Source organism: Spermophilus citellus (assembly GCF_964194105.1).
Source record: "Spermophilus citellus genome assembly, chromosome: 7".
Classification (NCBI taxonomy): Eukaryota; Metazoa; Chordata; class Mammalia; order Rodentia; family Sciuridae; genus Spermophilus; species Spermophilus citellus.
In genome coordinates this window covers 117,390,595-117,406,042 of record NC_138188.1, presented here as the reverse complement: position 1 = coordinate 117,406,042, position 15,448 = coordinate 117,390,595, and the positions used below count along the sequence as shown (strand labels likewise).

Genomic DNA, 15,448 nt, shown 5'->3' with positions numbered 1-15,448 from the left:
CTTCATCTATTTCAATATCATGTTAGTGCCTGAACCTTAAATATAACCTCATTGTTAGGCATTTGACTCAAGTTTGAACACATTCCTCTGGGGCTTCCTATTATACCTTAGAACAGCTGTTCATGTTAGGAAAAGTCATCTTTCTTACTAGACCATGATCTTGTTTCTTGTAACTTCTGTTACTTGGACCTATAGCTTCAACTCCTCAATGTTATTAGGATCAAGAATTGTCCCAAGTGATGATTTAGATGTTACTTATTGTCCCTTGTCATCTAGGTTAGTCTACTCATCCCTATTTCAACTGTTTCTCATATAATCTGGTTTGAATCTTTATCTTGTCACTTTTAAACACAGTCTAGTTCATCTTATCCTCAAAATACCATCAAATTAAATAGCAGTGTAACTTCTTTTCAAATTTTACTTTAAAGAAATTCACTGTCCAAAAGCAAAGACCAACATCAGTCATAGGAGAAGTTACTGGAGTCACTTTTTTTCCCCTGAAACCTCTCAAAATTCTTTTATCCCCATTGCACCTCACATTCCTTATATTACTATCTCATCAATTTTCTTTTTCCATGGGTTGATTGCTGGCTCCTTGTACCAGTGCACTGAAGAATATCAGAATCTCAGCCTGGCAGATGCAGAAGAGTTCTGATTCCAAGCTGCCCTTTTCCAAATGGAGACCCTCCAGGGCTATAGAAAACAGTGACAGAACTGGAGATGGAGCCTAGATTCTTGATTCCTAGATTTTTTTTTTAATTTACTTTTCCATTTACCTTCCAGTTGTCCAAAAAGCAATTTCATTCTTGGTGTCTGTAAGAAGATGTTGATTCCCAAACCTACACCATCTCCCATGGGTACATGAGATCAGGGTGGAAAAGAAACTTAAAGGGATTTAAAATTCCCAAGATGTGTTTGTCCATGGGAAAAGATTTTATCTTGTAATATGAAACAGAATAGGTCTGGAATGTGTTTGAACAGAGTCCACTTAAAAAAAAAAATCAAAGGCCACAATCTCAAGGAAAACGTAAAATCAGAGGATGGAAAAATAAAATGGAGAAGAGAGCAAAAGCATTTTTCTTAACGTGGCAAACGATCCCAAGTGCCCACTAAGAGGATCATTTCTGTTTTAGCCTCATGGTGAGCAGCTGGTAAATCTGTACTCCCAAGTGAGGAGTGTTAAACTTGAAGCCAGTATCTCAAATTAAAAAGGCTCAACTCTAGGAGTGTCCTCTGGGTTTCCGTGCCTACTGAATGTGTAATTATAGTCTCCATTTATCACAATGTTCTTTTCTAAATAACTGTGTGGCCCTTCATCTTTGCTCACAAGTTCATGCTCTGCTAGAGGCTATGAGGCAAGAAACAATTTTTTTTTAATTAACTTCTCACAAGAACCATGTGATGTGAAGTTGGTAGAATTAGCCCATTCATTTTATAGATAGAAAACTCAGGTTCACACAAAAAAGATTTTCTAGTGTCATAAAGCTAATAAAAAGTAGACATTTTGACAAATATCATATGTGATGTCAAAATCCATGCTTTGAAAAGTGCATGAGAACTCATATTTTGTGATCAGAAAAACCCACATTCAGATTTCAACTCTGTTACTCACTAGCAGTGTAAAATCCAGTATTTTATTTAACCTTTCAAACTTTAATATCCTATTGCAAAATGAAGATTACAGAAGAATCTGTGTTAGGCTTTTCATAAAATTATGATAAGAAAATTTATGTAAAGCTTATAAAACAACACCTAGAACAATAATAATTAATAAATAATATCTATTATTACTAAAATTATAGTTACAAAATATACTGTCTCAAACCGAACTATGTCCAAGTGCTTGTTTTCAGCGACTTTACAAGTTTGTTAAAGTGAATGTCATTTCAGGTTTCTTTATAAACTATTATTCAAATAAAATGTATCAAAAAGATAATACAATATGATCTTCAAAGTTTAATAATTGCTATATGTGTGTTTTGGGGTTGATTCTTCATGCAACACAGAAAAGATTCTTTTAATGTACTTAATGTCTTTCCTAATACATTTTTACCTTTTGAAATTAAAAAAAAAATCAACAAGCTATTCTGGATGAAGCAGGAAAATTCCTTGACACATTTCAGCTATGTGAAGTAACGCAAGATTTTCTTCTTGTCGCTCCTTCATGACATATGTGATTTAGTCTGTTAAGGGGATTTCAATTCCTCCCTTTTCTCTTCCCTCAACTCTATCAATGCTTATCTTTCATAAATGAATGTCACCAATATTTCCTCATTTTATTCTTTCATCAACCCTGTAAGTTGTGTGATTGTTGTTTTCAAAAAGACAGAAACTGAGACACAAAGAAGAAAAGTTGGAAAACGATAAAAGGAAAAATTAAGCTAAACCTACAATTTCAAAGAACCTCAAATGGCAAAATGACATTTCCCTAAAGAAATATAAAAAGTCACTAAAACCACAATTCATTTGAACTTAGCTTTCAGGTAATATGCTTTATAAGTATAATTAGTAACAAAACTCCCAAAAAGCCATTGTTTTATTCATTACTGCAATACACTGACTTTTCAACATTCAGGATATTATACATTTTTTAAAATATGAAATAAATGTGTTCTTAAAAATGCTTATACTTGTGATTAAATTAATTCAATGTTTTATTATTTATTTTTCCAACAGTCTTGATTATTTTTTTCCCTATAAAAATATTAAAAATTACTAGGATTTCAACTGGCATTTCTCTTAAACCATAAAATTTTTCATCTTTTCCATTGCTTTGATGGAAATGATCCCTGAACTGCCACTGCATAACTACTAAGGAGTGTCCCTGTCTCATCTGAAGGGTGAATAGTTTAGCTATATACACATTTGTTTCACTCAATGGACTTCGATGTACTTAAAGTAGTTGGAAAGACTTTCATTCATCTTTGTATCTCTATGGCCTAACTGAGATTGCATCTAAAAGGGTTCAATATATTCTGTAACTGCTGAAAGCAGTATAATTTAGTGTAAATTAGCAGTTGACATTTTCTATTGGCATTCTTTCTGCTTCTGTTTTGTTTTTTGGATGGGGATCACCTCATTTGGTAGATTCTCAATGCTGTGTGTGTGGAGTCTCCCCAGGAGGGTTCTTTTCTTTTCCTTCACTGAGGATAGGGACTGGCTCTGTGGCCCCTAAACTTTACCAGGATAGAAGTGCCTCAATGGAGTATGGATGTGTGGGTGATAAAAGACTGAAGAAAGAACAACATCTGCTCTTGACTCACTGGTTTTATTACAGAGACATTGAAATCAGACTGTGCAAACTCCAAGTTTTGTTTTGGGCAGCTTTCTTTCATGCCTGAGACTCTTCGTGGGCTTAAATTTAATTGCTCTTGCTTTCCTTTATCATCTCTCCATCCTTTCTCCTCTCTATCTCTCTTTGACATCCACACTCACCCTTCCTCCCTACCCCGCCCACCTCTCTGACTTCTGTCTCATTTCTTCTTTCCTCTGATCTCTTCTTAATTTCCCTAATTCTCAGACTTTTATAAATTGACATTTTCTTATTTAAGATAAGCCAGTCCCTAAAACTGTATGTGATACAGAGCTAACTTCAAGACACCTAAGAAGGCTTGCAGTGGACTACTTTTAAATAACTCGGTTTACAAAACGAAATTTAGAATCACATCTCTCAGAGGTAAATGTTAGGAGAGAAGTTCAGGGACATCAAGATGGCAGAGGCAGGGTACAATAAAAATGCCTGGAGGACAATACAGGGAGATGAGTCATCATGATAACTCATTATCATGATAATTCATCTCCCTATCTACAATTAGTCCCATTACCATGACAACTCTGGTCCCTGAGACTTATCACCCATAATTCCCACCATAGCTTCAGTATTCTAAAATGACCAGTAGGGGTAAAGTGGATAGTATGCTAATTAGGTTTTTTAAAGTAACCAATGGGAGTAAACTGGACACTATTTTAATAAGATATCATAAGGTAACCAATGGGAGCTAAGGTCTTCAATCAAGTCTATATAGGAAAGAGAATGAATGCTTCAGAGCTCAGTGTATAAGACACTAATTTCCAAACATCAGGGCTTTGAGCCTCTCTTTCTTGCTCCGCCCACTCTACTCTAGCTTATGGAATGCTACTTCCACCTTCAACTTCAATAAATCTGTATTTGGCTTGCTAAATAAATAAATAAATAAATGACTGGGTTTGGGTAATATCCAAGTTGAATGAGAAATACATTAATTCTGGAGTTGAGAGCTTACAACTAAGAGGTGTTATTTTGCATTGCTAAAGCAACCTGTTCTGTCATGTTGGGACAATAAACAGAGCAGAGCCTAATCCTCTGATCTTTTCTACAAACTAAACTAGTATAGCCATGGAAGTCCAGATACAAGATATAAGCACAGTACATTGCATCTGGGAGAGAGGCTCTATTTCCCATAGACTTCCTCTTGTCAAAGACATCAAGTTAAAGCTGAAATTTTTCATATCATGATTCATCAATGAGCAGATTGTCATCCAGTATAGATTGTCTGAAACTTGAATTGTGCTCCTCTAATTTGATGTCCACTCATCTTAAATATGGCTAAATGTTTACATCGCTGGTTTACATTGGGTGATTTCTGAATTTCCAGGAGCACCTTGCAATACACAGAAATATTTTTCATCATCACTATTTGGGTGCAGGAAGGTGTTGCTACTGGTATCTAGGCACTAAAGGCTGGTGATTTTGCTAACCATCCTAAAATTCACAATAAATCATGCCACAGCAAACAATTATTCACCCTGAAATATTCACCAAGGTTGAGAAACTCTAGCTGGCTTATGTACTTACTGACCTGAAAATTTGCAGACTTCACTGTTTAATTGAGCCCTTGGAAAACCTACAGAAACAATGATGACTGTGAAAGTCTTTGCCCCTGGAGACATTTTATAAAAGCCCTGTTTTAGAATCAAATGTTAATCCTATATTTTATCTTAAAAATATTATGAAGAACCAAGTCTTACTTCAGTGGGAAATAATTTGTATGGTCTATCAGATGAGTCTTTGATATTATCATTTGAGAGCATTTTGATAGACAATCAAATCTGGTATTAAGGTAATTCTCTGTGACCGGATTCTTCACTGAATGTTGATTTCTCCATGCAAGCCTAATGATCTTGGCAGAATTAAAGCTAAACATTTAGCATTCGAGCAAGAAGCATAAATCATATTTGGCTCAAACAACCTTCCTGTGTTTCAGGGTTTGTTCGCAGTTTCTTTGTTTTGTGTTCATTTATTTTATTATACCTTTTGCTCTTACTCATTCCTTTCCAGGGTCCCCGTGAAACTACCCTACAAACAACAGTAGAGTTCTGTTCCTTGCACAAAAACTGAATCCATTACTTACACATAATGAATTCCAGCAGGATCATTATGACAGCCCTAAACTTCTGGAAATTCTGACTTATTGGATCTTCCTTTTCTGGCTCTTATTCCTTCAGTTTTCTTCCAAAGACTATTCTCTGTCTCATTCATTTTCATTGGACTTACTGGGAAACAGCACTAGCATCGACTTAGATTATAGCTGTGAAGTTTTCTTAGAAATAGGTAGAGGAGCAGTGTAAGAAATATCGTTGCATGAGATGATGGGTTTTTTTTTTTTTTTTTTTTCAGGACTTCTTTCCCTTAGCAGATAATGTAAGTGGCATGCTATATGTTTCATTTTTAAATTATTGAGTTTGTATTTTCAGTGTGTGTCTTAGAAATAATAGCAATGGCATAGAGGTGTTAGTTGAGATGATTTTATTTTATTTTATTCTTTGGTGTTTGCATGTGTGTGTTTTGAGAGCCTCACACATGCAAGGCAAGTGCTCTACCACTGCACCACACACCCAGCCCACAGTCCTTGAATTCTAATGCTGGATTCTCCATTAAACTCCAGGATAAACTCAATTATTTGGGGGGGAGTGTATTTTCTTTTTGTAAAAATTGGATGCTTTTATTCTTTAATATTTTTATTTTATTATTTTTTAATATTTTTTTACTGAGAATTGCTCTACCACTAAGTTACAGCCCCCATCCTTTTTTATTTGAGACAGGGTCTTACTAAGTTGCAAAGGCTGATCCCTCTGTCTCAGCCTCCCAAGTACCTGAGGTTACAAGTGAGTACCACCTCACCTGGCTACATGGCTGAAATTCTCATGTCCCATAAATGTGGGTGCATCAGAAAGATGAGGAGATGAGGGGGATGAATACCTCCTCTATTCCACCAGAGGGGCTCTATCTCAATCTATTTTACATAGAGCTTCCATTACAGCTTTCATCTTTATATCTAAAACACTTATTTGGAAACTAGCATCTACCTCTGTAAAATAGACTATTTTAATATCACCCACAAAACCTGTTTGTGGTTCTTCTTCCTATTCACCATTTGGATGTAACTCTTCCCTTCTTATGAAATTTCATGGATAGACAGAATTTTATGAAATGACACAGGACATCTAATTCAACTCCTTCCCTGATGCATCAATCTCGGCATAAACGCTATCCTTAACAGCCTCCATCTCAGAGTCACACAGCTTGAGGAACCTAAATCATTATGCTGGTCCAGCCACCTTGATTTACAGGAAGTCACAAAAGAAGGCCAGCCACAGAACAAGGAACTGACTGAAATAGTTACTATTTCTAAGGTTAAGTTACTTCACTTATCATTAATGAATAGGTAGAAGTGGAAAGAAAAAAAAAAAAGTCCTATAATTTGCATCATAGTTAGCACTTTCCTCTGTGGTCTTGTATTATAAATCATGTGTCATTTAAAATCCTGTATTTATTAAAGGTAAGTTCACTGAGGATAGGGAGCCTATTTTGGCATGGCTCTTGAAAATAGTGATCAATGGCAATGTCACAGAGGTGAAAGGGATTCTGGGTTCTTGAATTCTAATGCTAGCTCTTCTATTAAACACATTAAATGTGAGAAACTTAATTCTTCATCAGGTTTTGTCTTCCCATATGTAAAATGGGATGATGGAGCAAAAACGTTTCATGATAAGGTGGGGAGCAGCTGCAGAAAAATAGAGAGCTGGAGAAAATCTTCCTCCAATCCATTGTCAACACATGCAAGGAAATGGAACCTAAAAGCATTTTAAAGACACAGATGTTCGTGACTCCTTATTAAATTAAATAAGCTCATGGTTTCATTTTATCATAACCAGAACTCTGACCTTGCTTCTACCAGTATCTTCTTTTCTCTTTTCCCAATGATCAGCTGAACTCCCTCCTTTTCAGAGGTATTCGTGCTGTGTAGACCACCAACAGGGCAATGTAGGGATGGAGTTGAAGAAAAAGCAGGGAAGTAAGTATAGGAATCTACACAGCATAGTAAAGCAGAAAAGAGTATGATCAGGTGAAACCAGCCTCTTCTGGTAGTCCCCTTCGATACTAAAAATAGAAAATCTCACACAGCACATAGGCATACCACCCAGGAGGCTGACTCCAAATCATCTTTTTTAAAGATTGGTCTGGGTCATTTGGCAAATGATGGCCAGATCTGTTTGGTAAAAATTATATCACCAGAAAGTCAGGCAGCAGGAAAGGGAGGATGAATTAAGAGACAGAAAAAGAATTATAGAAGAAAGCTGAGTGGAAAAAAAAAAGAGAGGAATTATTGTTCCTAATGAGAAACGCAAAATTTTCCACCAGACGACTGTGACTCTTGGCTGAATGGCCTACGTACCATGTGAATGAAAATGCAGGATGGATGGGGTATTACGGGAAGATGGGACTTGTGTTCTCTCTTCCTGCAAAGGCCACCAGTTCACTCAAGGCCTTCCTGTAGCACTGACTCAACAGATCACCCCTGTGAGGTAGTCATGCCCTCTCCATGCAGTTTAGCTAGAGTTCAGGACTATAACTTAAAATACCTGCATTCTGGACACAGCCCCACTGCTGACCCTCCTTGATTTGTCAATCTGAGGCCAGGGGTATCATGTGTAAAGTAGTAGTGACAGATTTCTTCAATATCTTTGGGACTCCTTCAAGATACAGAATTGTTTAGAGTTCCAATAACTGCCAATTCTACACTTGCTAAATTACATTTCTTGAACAAAACAGTTACCCTCACTTTCTCATTCTTACTTCATTGCCCAAATTCATCATTGCACTTGAAGATGCTCTTTTGGAGTCCCTTTCATCCGAAAGATGTATGCTTCTAAGTAACCCATAGATTAATCAATTCCTTGGAACCAAAAGAACCACTATTATGCCAAATTCAAAGACTTATCTCTATAGATGACCCTGCTCACCTTTCACATTTATCAAATCTCACCCATAAAGCAAGGTGACATTGTATCAAACATTTCTAAAAGAATTTCATGTAGTGACCTCTTTGGAGTTGATGGAATGAGAAAATTTTGTGATAGCATCCATTTGATTCTCAGAGATGGGATCTGTTAGAGAGAGAGAGAGAGAGAGAGAGAGAGAGAGAGAGAGAGAGAGAGAGAGAGAGAGAGGAGAGAGGAGAGAGAGAGAGAAAGTGGTTTATCATTTTCCTTTATTAAAATCTATAAAGGAATCCCTGATTCTTCTGGCAGAAAAGGGAGAAAGGGTGTAAACAGTTGTTTGCTGCTCTCATCTAATTGAATCAAGCCTCCATGACACTTAGTATTTATAAGAAACTGGATGAGTGATAAAGAGATGACCAGCCCGCAGATGGACAATCCCAATGAGGAAACAACTGTGATTCTGGCACACTGGACCCAAGAACTGGCAAGACAAAGCATCTCCCAGGTTTCCTTCCCAAGGAGTGGGACATAATAAGGTGACTAGTACATTTTGATGATTCAAGCACAAAGATGATTCAATTATGTGTGAGAGAAAAAAGTCTCATCTCCTGAGGAAATATCTATTAGAATAATTTCAGAACAGCTATTTCAGGAAGACAAAATCAACTTCTTATTTGAAATAATTCAACAAACAGGTAAAAATAGTTCAATTAGGGGTTCCAGAGCAACACAGGATCTGTATGAGATAGTTGTCTGAGTTTTCAATTTCTCTTTTAAGGCATTCCTTCTAGAAAGGCGAAAGCAGTCAGTAAGCAGAATTAGAGTGAGGAAATAATCTGAGTTTACCTTTTTCTTTTTCTACCAACCACTAATAAAATTGATAATGGCCAAGATAAAGGGATTTGGGGAAGATGATTCTGGGAGGGAGAGAGAATTGACTAAATTCCATTTCCTTTTTTTTCCCTCCTTTTAGTCCCAAGAAGAATAACAAAAGCCAAATGGCACAAACACTAATAGAAGCAGCAAAACATGCAGGAAAAAGCTAACTTTAGGTTTAAAAAAAGGAAAATACACCACCAGTTTGTTTGTTTTTCTTAAAAGGCTAGCAACAGGGGGAGAAAAGAGCAGACACTTTCAAACAATTTATAATTATCAAGGACACAGATAAGAAAAGAAAATCTCTCTCTTACATCTGTTTAAATTCCACAAATATACATAAAACAAGTAAAATGTGCCAAGTATATTCTGAAGCACAATTTTAAATAATATGAACTAAAATACAAAAAAACTGGAGAGGATAGGCAGGAGACTGCCACATTAGCCAGAACTTGCAAGAAGGAAACAGTGAGATGTCCACAGTCCACACTCCTGTAACTTTCTCTCCCAATTAACCAGCCAGGAATCCACACAATTGATGTAATAAAAACTTTCTGCCACCACACAGAAATTTTAACACTATTTCATGAAAATAGAACCAAGCTATGATTCATTCAACACACAATATTGAGTATTCACACCTACAATCCCAGCTGAGATATTTGGAAGGAATATGGTTGTTGATGACCCAACTGAGACCTACTGACCCTAATAAAGCACTAATTTTAAATCATATTTAATGCCCCAGATATTACAAATAATAGTTCCATCTAATAATCACCCAGATCTGGGAGTCCCTACTTTAGAGATGCAAAAATAACTAAGGTCATTCTTGATTTCAAGGAGCTCACATAACTGAGAACAGATATACCAATTTTCCCAAAGTAATGTTAAAAATGAAAGAAAAAATGAGAGAAGAGGAACAAATTTCCTGCTGTACATATTTAGAAAAGGGAAATATGATGAACTTCTGGGAATTGCAAAGGGAGCCAGGAATGCCTCATAGAGAAAGGTATTTTATGTTAGGATAGTTATGATTTGAACATGTAAAGAAGGAAAAGGAAAAGCTACCACTGTAACTAGTAATAAGAATAAACACATATCTAATGTTTGCTGGGAACAGGCCCTGTTTTTGGCACTTGACATCAGTCATCTGTTAAACTTAACCTAAACCACGCAAGGAGTCCTATTATTTCCCCATTTTGCAGATAAGAAGACTAAAGCTCAAAAAGCTTACGTATTGTATTCACGGTCATGCAGCTAGATTGGAGAAAGTAGACCTTATTTTAGTCTCTTATCTATCCTAATCCAGAGCCTGCAAGTTTCCCAAGAAGAATAACAAGGATAAAAGATTCAAGAAAGTCAGATGCTATTCCCTTTGGCTGGAAGGTAGCAGAGTTGGAGAGATAGAACCGGGGAATTTGAGTGGAACTGAAGCTGAATTAAACTATGTGGGTGTTGTTTAGTAGTAAGGGAAAATTACTGAAAGTTTCTCAGCAGAAACTACAATAAAAGCTATTCCTTAGGTTTTAGACTGTTGAGCATGAATTATATCTTATAATCTGAAATGATAAAATCAAAAGTTTGAAGAGTTTCACCCTGCCTTAACACACACACCAAAAGGGTGCGGCTAGGAGCCAGGCAGAACTGCTGCCTCATAACTGTTCAGGCAAATTCCCAACATGCCAGGCCAGGCCTCAAGGAAGAGTCTATGGAGCAGGCCTTCAGAGAAAAGTGTTGTCTGTAACCAGACAGGACAAGGATTTACTCTACTCATCCCTGGAGCTGTCCAAATCTGGCATAAGGAGAGCCCTGGGGAATGCAGCATCCTTTGGAACCTGAGGCAATCCCACGGGCTGAGGACATAGCAAGGCAAGCACTGGATCCAGTATCTATTGGCAGAGCCTGCACTCCTAACTCCCAGGCCCATGCTCATTGCATCAACTCAGACTGCTCTGCTACCACAGACATGACACTGAGTAAGCTCCTTTCCTTTTCTGGGAATTACTTTCTGTGCAAAAAGGAATCTCACTCATGGGTCTCAATATCACAATTTTCAATCCTCCATTTCCAACATACCAGCATAAAGAATCTGTTTCCATTGGTGACTCAGTAACCATGATTTGGGAGAGAAGCAGTACCTCCTAAGACCTTCTGCAGTTTGTAAACTTCCTACCTAAAAATAACTGTATTTTTTAGCTCTATGAAGACATCCAATCCTCACTGAATTCAATTTGGCCTAGGATTATACTTTTAACTACAAACCAGACCACTGATGGCAAAAGTAACTCAACAATACAAGGCACCATGATCAGACCCAAGTACCTGTAAGGAACTCATCCTATCAGTGAGTGAACACCCCAGAATCCAGAAATGTCAAAGCCCGAGAATGTTCTTTTACATTTATGAGGTTTGTTTTAGTCTCAAATGCTGATATGTATTGTTTTTATGTAAAGTCCCCTGGACAGCAAGCAAAAACTAAAATTGTAGAATTTTTAGAGGATGCGGGTGAGGAAATAACTATGATGAAGCATCTTTTAGATGTCAACGAACTCCAGCCATACAAAACAAATTTCCAAATGGATAAAAATATTTCCTTCTTAAGAGAATATCAATTATATGCAACCAAGAGACTTTGCCCATCAGAGTGGAGGTGAAATGGAAGCCTGCTTCTGCCCCTAGAAATATTACTAGTAGAGCACAAATTAACAGATGATACCAAATATTTATGAAAGGATTTCTTCAACATCATTGGTTCATCAGACAATGCCCATTACTACAACCACATCAGGATCCATGTGTGCCTTGCTCTTATAAACAATTAATTGCAAATGTCTGAGTCCTGTTAAATGTATGTCTTCACCTTCTTTGACCTCCAACCAGGGTACAGGAGCTCGGGATTGGCTGACAAATGTTAACATTCATAGTGTAGCAAACATAATTATAGAACCAAAGAAACCCACATATTGACATTTACCTCATGGTTATTTTTATATGCCCAAACATGAATATGCATTCCTTCCCCAGACCTGAAAAAGGGAAATTTGTCCAATACGTGTGAACAAATCATCAGCAAGACGGCCAACCTCTCATTCTGAGACTCCCCGGAAGACCATGCTACAGAACCCACATTCTGCTGGGGGGATCTCTTTGCTGTCAGGTACTCAAGATGCCCTCTCTATCCAGAACTGACTGATTTTTGGAAGACCATTCCAAACTGCCACTCACGTAAAAGAAAGGAGGGTTATACTTTATATATGTCTTAGCAAATCTAATAGGAGGCACAAGCAAGTAAGAGACAAGTCTTGGAAAGCATTTGGGCTTTCTTCTCCTTTCCTGCCCAAGGCACTAATCTAGTGAGCCCCAGGACCTAAGCTAGAAACAACACACTGAGAGTTTAAAGTCTCAGTTGAGACTTCAAAACTCCTCTGACAGTTGTAAACCTGAGAGCCTATGGCCAGTGACAGCATAGACCTGTGGGATAAGCTTCAAAGGCATGTCAATGCTAAAGGCATGTCAATGTTGGAACATGATGTATATTTTCTTCTCCTTAGAAATGTAGCACTACCAATCAACTCCCTGAGCTGCCCCTCCTCCAACAGCTGGGAAGAAACATTGCTATACTGAAACAGAAAGTCAGGAGTGGGGAGAAAGTGTGTAAATTAGGAGTAACATGGGTGAGTGGGCAGGTGTGAGGAATTCATTCTAAATTCTCTCTGCTGAAGCATCCAGATCTTCAAAATTGTGGATGTGGGAAATAAAACCAATTTACAGTGTATTCCTCCCTACACTAACTTCATGGATGTTAAGTACACAAAGATAAGAGCCCTGGGCATCTGATGCCAAGTAATCCAGTCCAATGTAAAACTTCAGGAACCGGAAGACTTCCATCAAAGGAGGAAAAAAAAATAAGCACTTGTGGATAATTTTAATGAGATAGTCCCTCAGAGCTTCACCTCCCCCTAGCATTTGTTCTCTGTAACCTGGAACTTTACTTTTTTTTAATAGAAGAGAGAGAGAAAAAAAAATCATTTGTTTAGGAACACATTTACTTTTAACTCTGCTATCTTGAAAACACATTCTGTTAAACTTACCAGAAAAGATGCAGACTCGAGTATAGTACTGGTGAGGGAGAGGAGACAGAGATGGGAATGGGTATATACCAAGAATTATTGAGAATAAAGCTTATTGTAGACCCAGTTGTATTAAATGAGTGCTTTAAATATTATCCAATCAGTACTGCCCTGTTTTTGAGAGTAAAGTTAATGTTTAGAGAGAAGAAGAGACAGAGAAAGACTTGCCCAAGTTCATCTAGTATTGGTTACAAAGTTTGGGCTAATAGATGTCAAGATTCATAAACATGAGACAGATGCTTAAGAAATCCACTCTGAAAGATTGCAAAGCAGTGCAATACCAAGATAACCCGAGGACTCAAGAGCACATCCGAGAGCCACAGGGGGCGTTAGGTGTGGAAACGCCAGCGCCAGGGTACCTTGATGTAGGCCCGCTGCAGGTAGTTGTAGGGCACTCTGCGCTGAAAGTCGCTGCGCACATCCTCACTGACTCGGTGTCGGGACGCGGGTCCCCCGAGGCGCTGGCTCTCACAGCTGCGGTAGCAGCGCGCCCGCTCCAGCAAGGCGCGAAAGAAGGGCAGCTCGGCCCCGGGGCCGGCACCGGGGGGCACGAGAGGGCGGCGCACGGCGCAGTGGCGGGCACAGCGTGTGCGGATTTCCCGCAGGCGCCGGTGGCTGAGCAGCGCTGATTCCAAGTCGCGCACCGCTTGCTCGTAGTCCCCGTTGTAATAGGCAGCCACGCCGCTGGCGTAGAGCAGGTCGAAGGGCTGCAGAGGCCCGCGCTCAGGCTCTAGTTCCTGGCGCCGGCTGTCCGGGGGGCCGCCACACAGCGGCGGCGGTAGCAGCAGCAGCAGCAGCAGCAGCGACGCCCAGATGCGCTCCTGCATCTTCCGCAGCAGAGAGCCGCTGGGAGACCGTTCCGCAGCACCTCGCGACGGGGTCCGTCTCCCAACTCCACAGGCAAGCGCGCCAGTACCGCAGCCAGATCTGGCTGCCCGACAGCCCCAGGTGACCGCCCGGCGCTCCTCGGACAGAGAGGCGGAGGCTCTGCCCGTCCCGCCGCTCTTAAAGGGACGCCCACAGCTCACACGCTCCTCCTGCTTTCCGAGCCTCCGCAAGCCGCGCTCCCAGGCTTTCCAGCCGCAGCCGCAGGGTTGCCAGACTGGGGCCGCACACAAGTGCCAGGCAGAGGGCTAGCACTGCTTGAGGCCAAACCCGGGGGAGGAGCTTTACACGTGGGTTCTCCTCTGGGTTGCAGAAGCCGGTAGTATTATTCTTTTTTCTAGAGTTTAAAAAAAAAAAAAAAGTGTTTTAGTAAGGTTCGGGTCTTAAGTCATTTTCTGGAATGTGTACATGATCTTACAGTCTGCAGGGTCCTTCTGTTTGAAAAGAAAAGTTACTTGCCCAAGTTTATGCGGCTGATGTGTGGCAAAGGAACGACTCGACCATGGAGCTTTGGGATCAACCTTGGCGGGTGGGGTGGGGAGATCTGTTCTTTGCCTTCTCATCCCACTTTGTATGGATGTGTGAGTTTGTGGACTGGGGCAATAAAGAACAATAAACACACTACTTCTGTGTCTGCATTACAGGACCAAGAATGAGAATGGCTAGAAAGGAGTAACTGTACTTAACCCTCAGCCTCTGTCAGTTTCCCAGCTGTGTAACCTTGAGTAACTGAGCCTCAGTTTCCTCATCTCTTAAAATTGGCAAACGTCCACATGTCAAATGGTATTCAGATATAAATTCTTGTACGAATTGAACAAAGAGTCATTTTAATAAATCTAGTACCTCCAGAACTTAAGCAATGAGCATCAAACTAGGAATGGGAAAGCTGACAGAAATAGCTGCCAGACTCCAGGAAACTAGCTGGAGGTGTTTCTGTTCCTTGGCTTCTCCTCTATCATAAATACCAGTTTAGAGGAGGTGTGACCCCTCTTTCCTGTCCCTTGGCTGCACACTCTCTGCAAGCTTATGTGCTGGGCCCTGGATTCCAGCCTGCTTCCTGGGGGCATTCCTTTTGTCTCTTAATGCCTGTGGAATTTCACCAAAGTCTCTTGCCATTTGGATGATGAGTGGAAGAAGGTCAATGGGAAAAGACCACATATAACATTGAGTTGATCTCAATTTCCCAGAAAATGTCTATATGACCACTGTGCTGAGAAGGTTGCCAGAGTTTCTTGTCATCCCTTCATTCATTTTGTTGGGTTTGACAACTCTGGCAATGAATAGCCCTTCCT

The 15,448-nt window shown here is 39.4% G+C and overlaps 1 protein-coding gene across 2 annotated transcripts in view; it reads right to left on the bottom strand.

Moving 5' to 3' along the window:
• The window catches only part of P3H2 (prolyl 3-hydroxylase 2), a 159,845-nt gene extending 145,492 nt beyond the window's left edge, over window positions 1-14,353 (bottom strand). For both annotated transcript variants that reach the window (XM_081302147.1, XM_081302148.1), the window contains exon 1: window positions 13,631-14,353. In XM_081302147.1, coding sequence (XP_081158273.1) covers window positions 13,631-14,098 — 468 coding nt within the window. In that variant the 5' untranslated portion in view covers window positions 14,099-14,353. The remainder of the gene's footprint in view (window positions 1-13,630) is intronic.
• Between the last annotated feature and the right edge of the window lie 1,095 nt (window positions 14,354-15,448).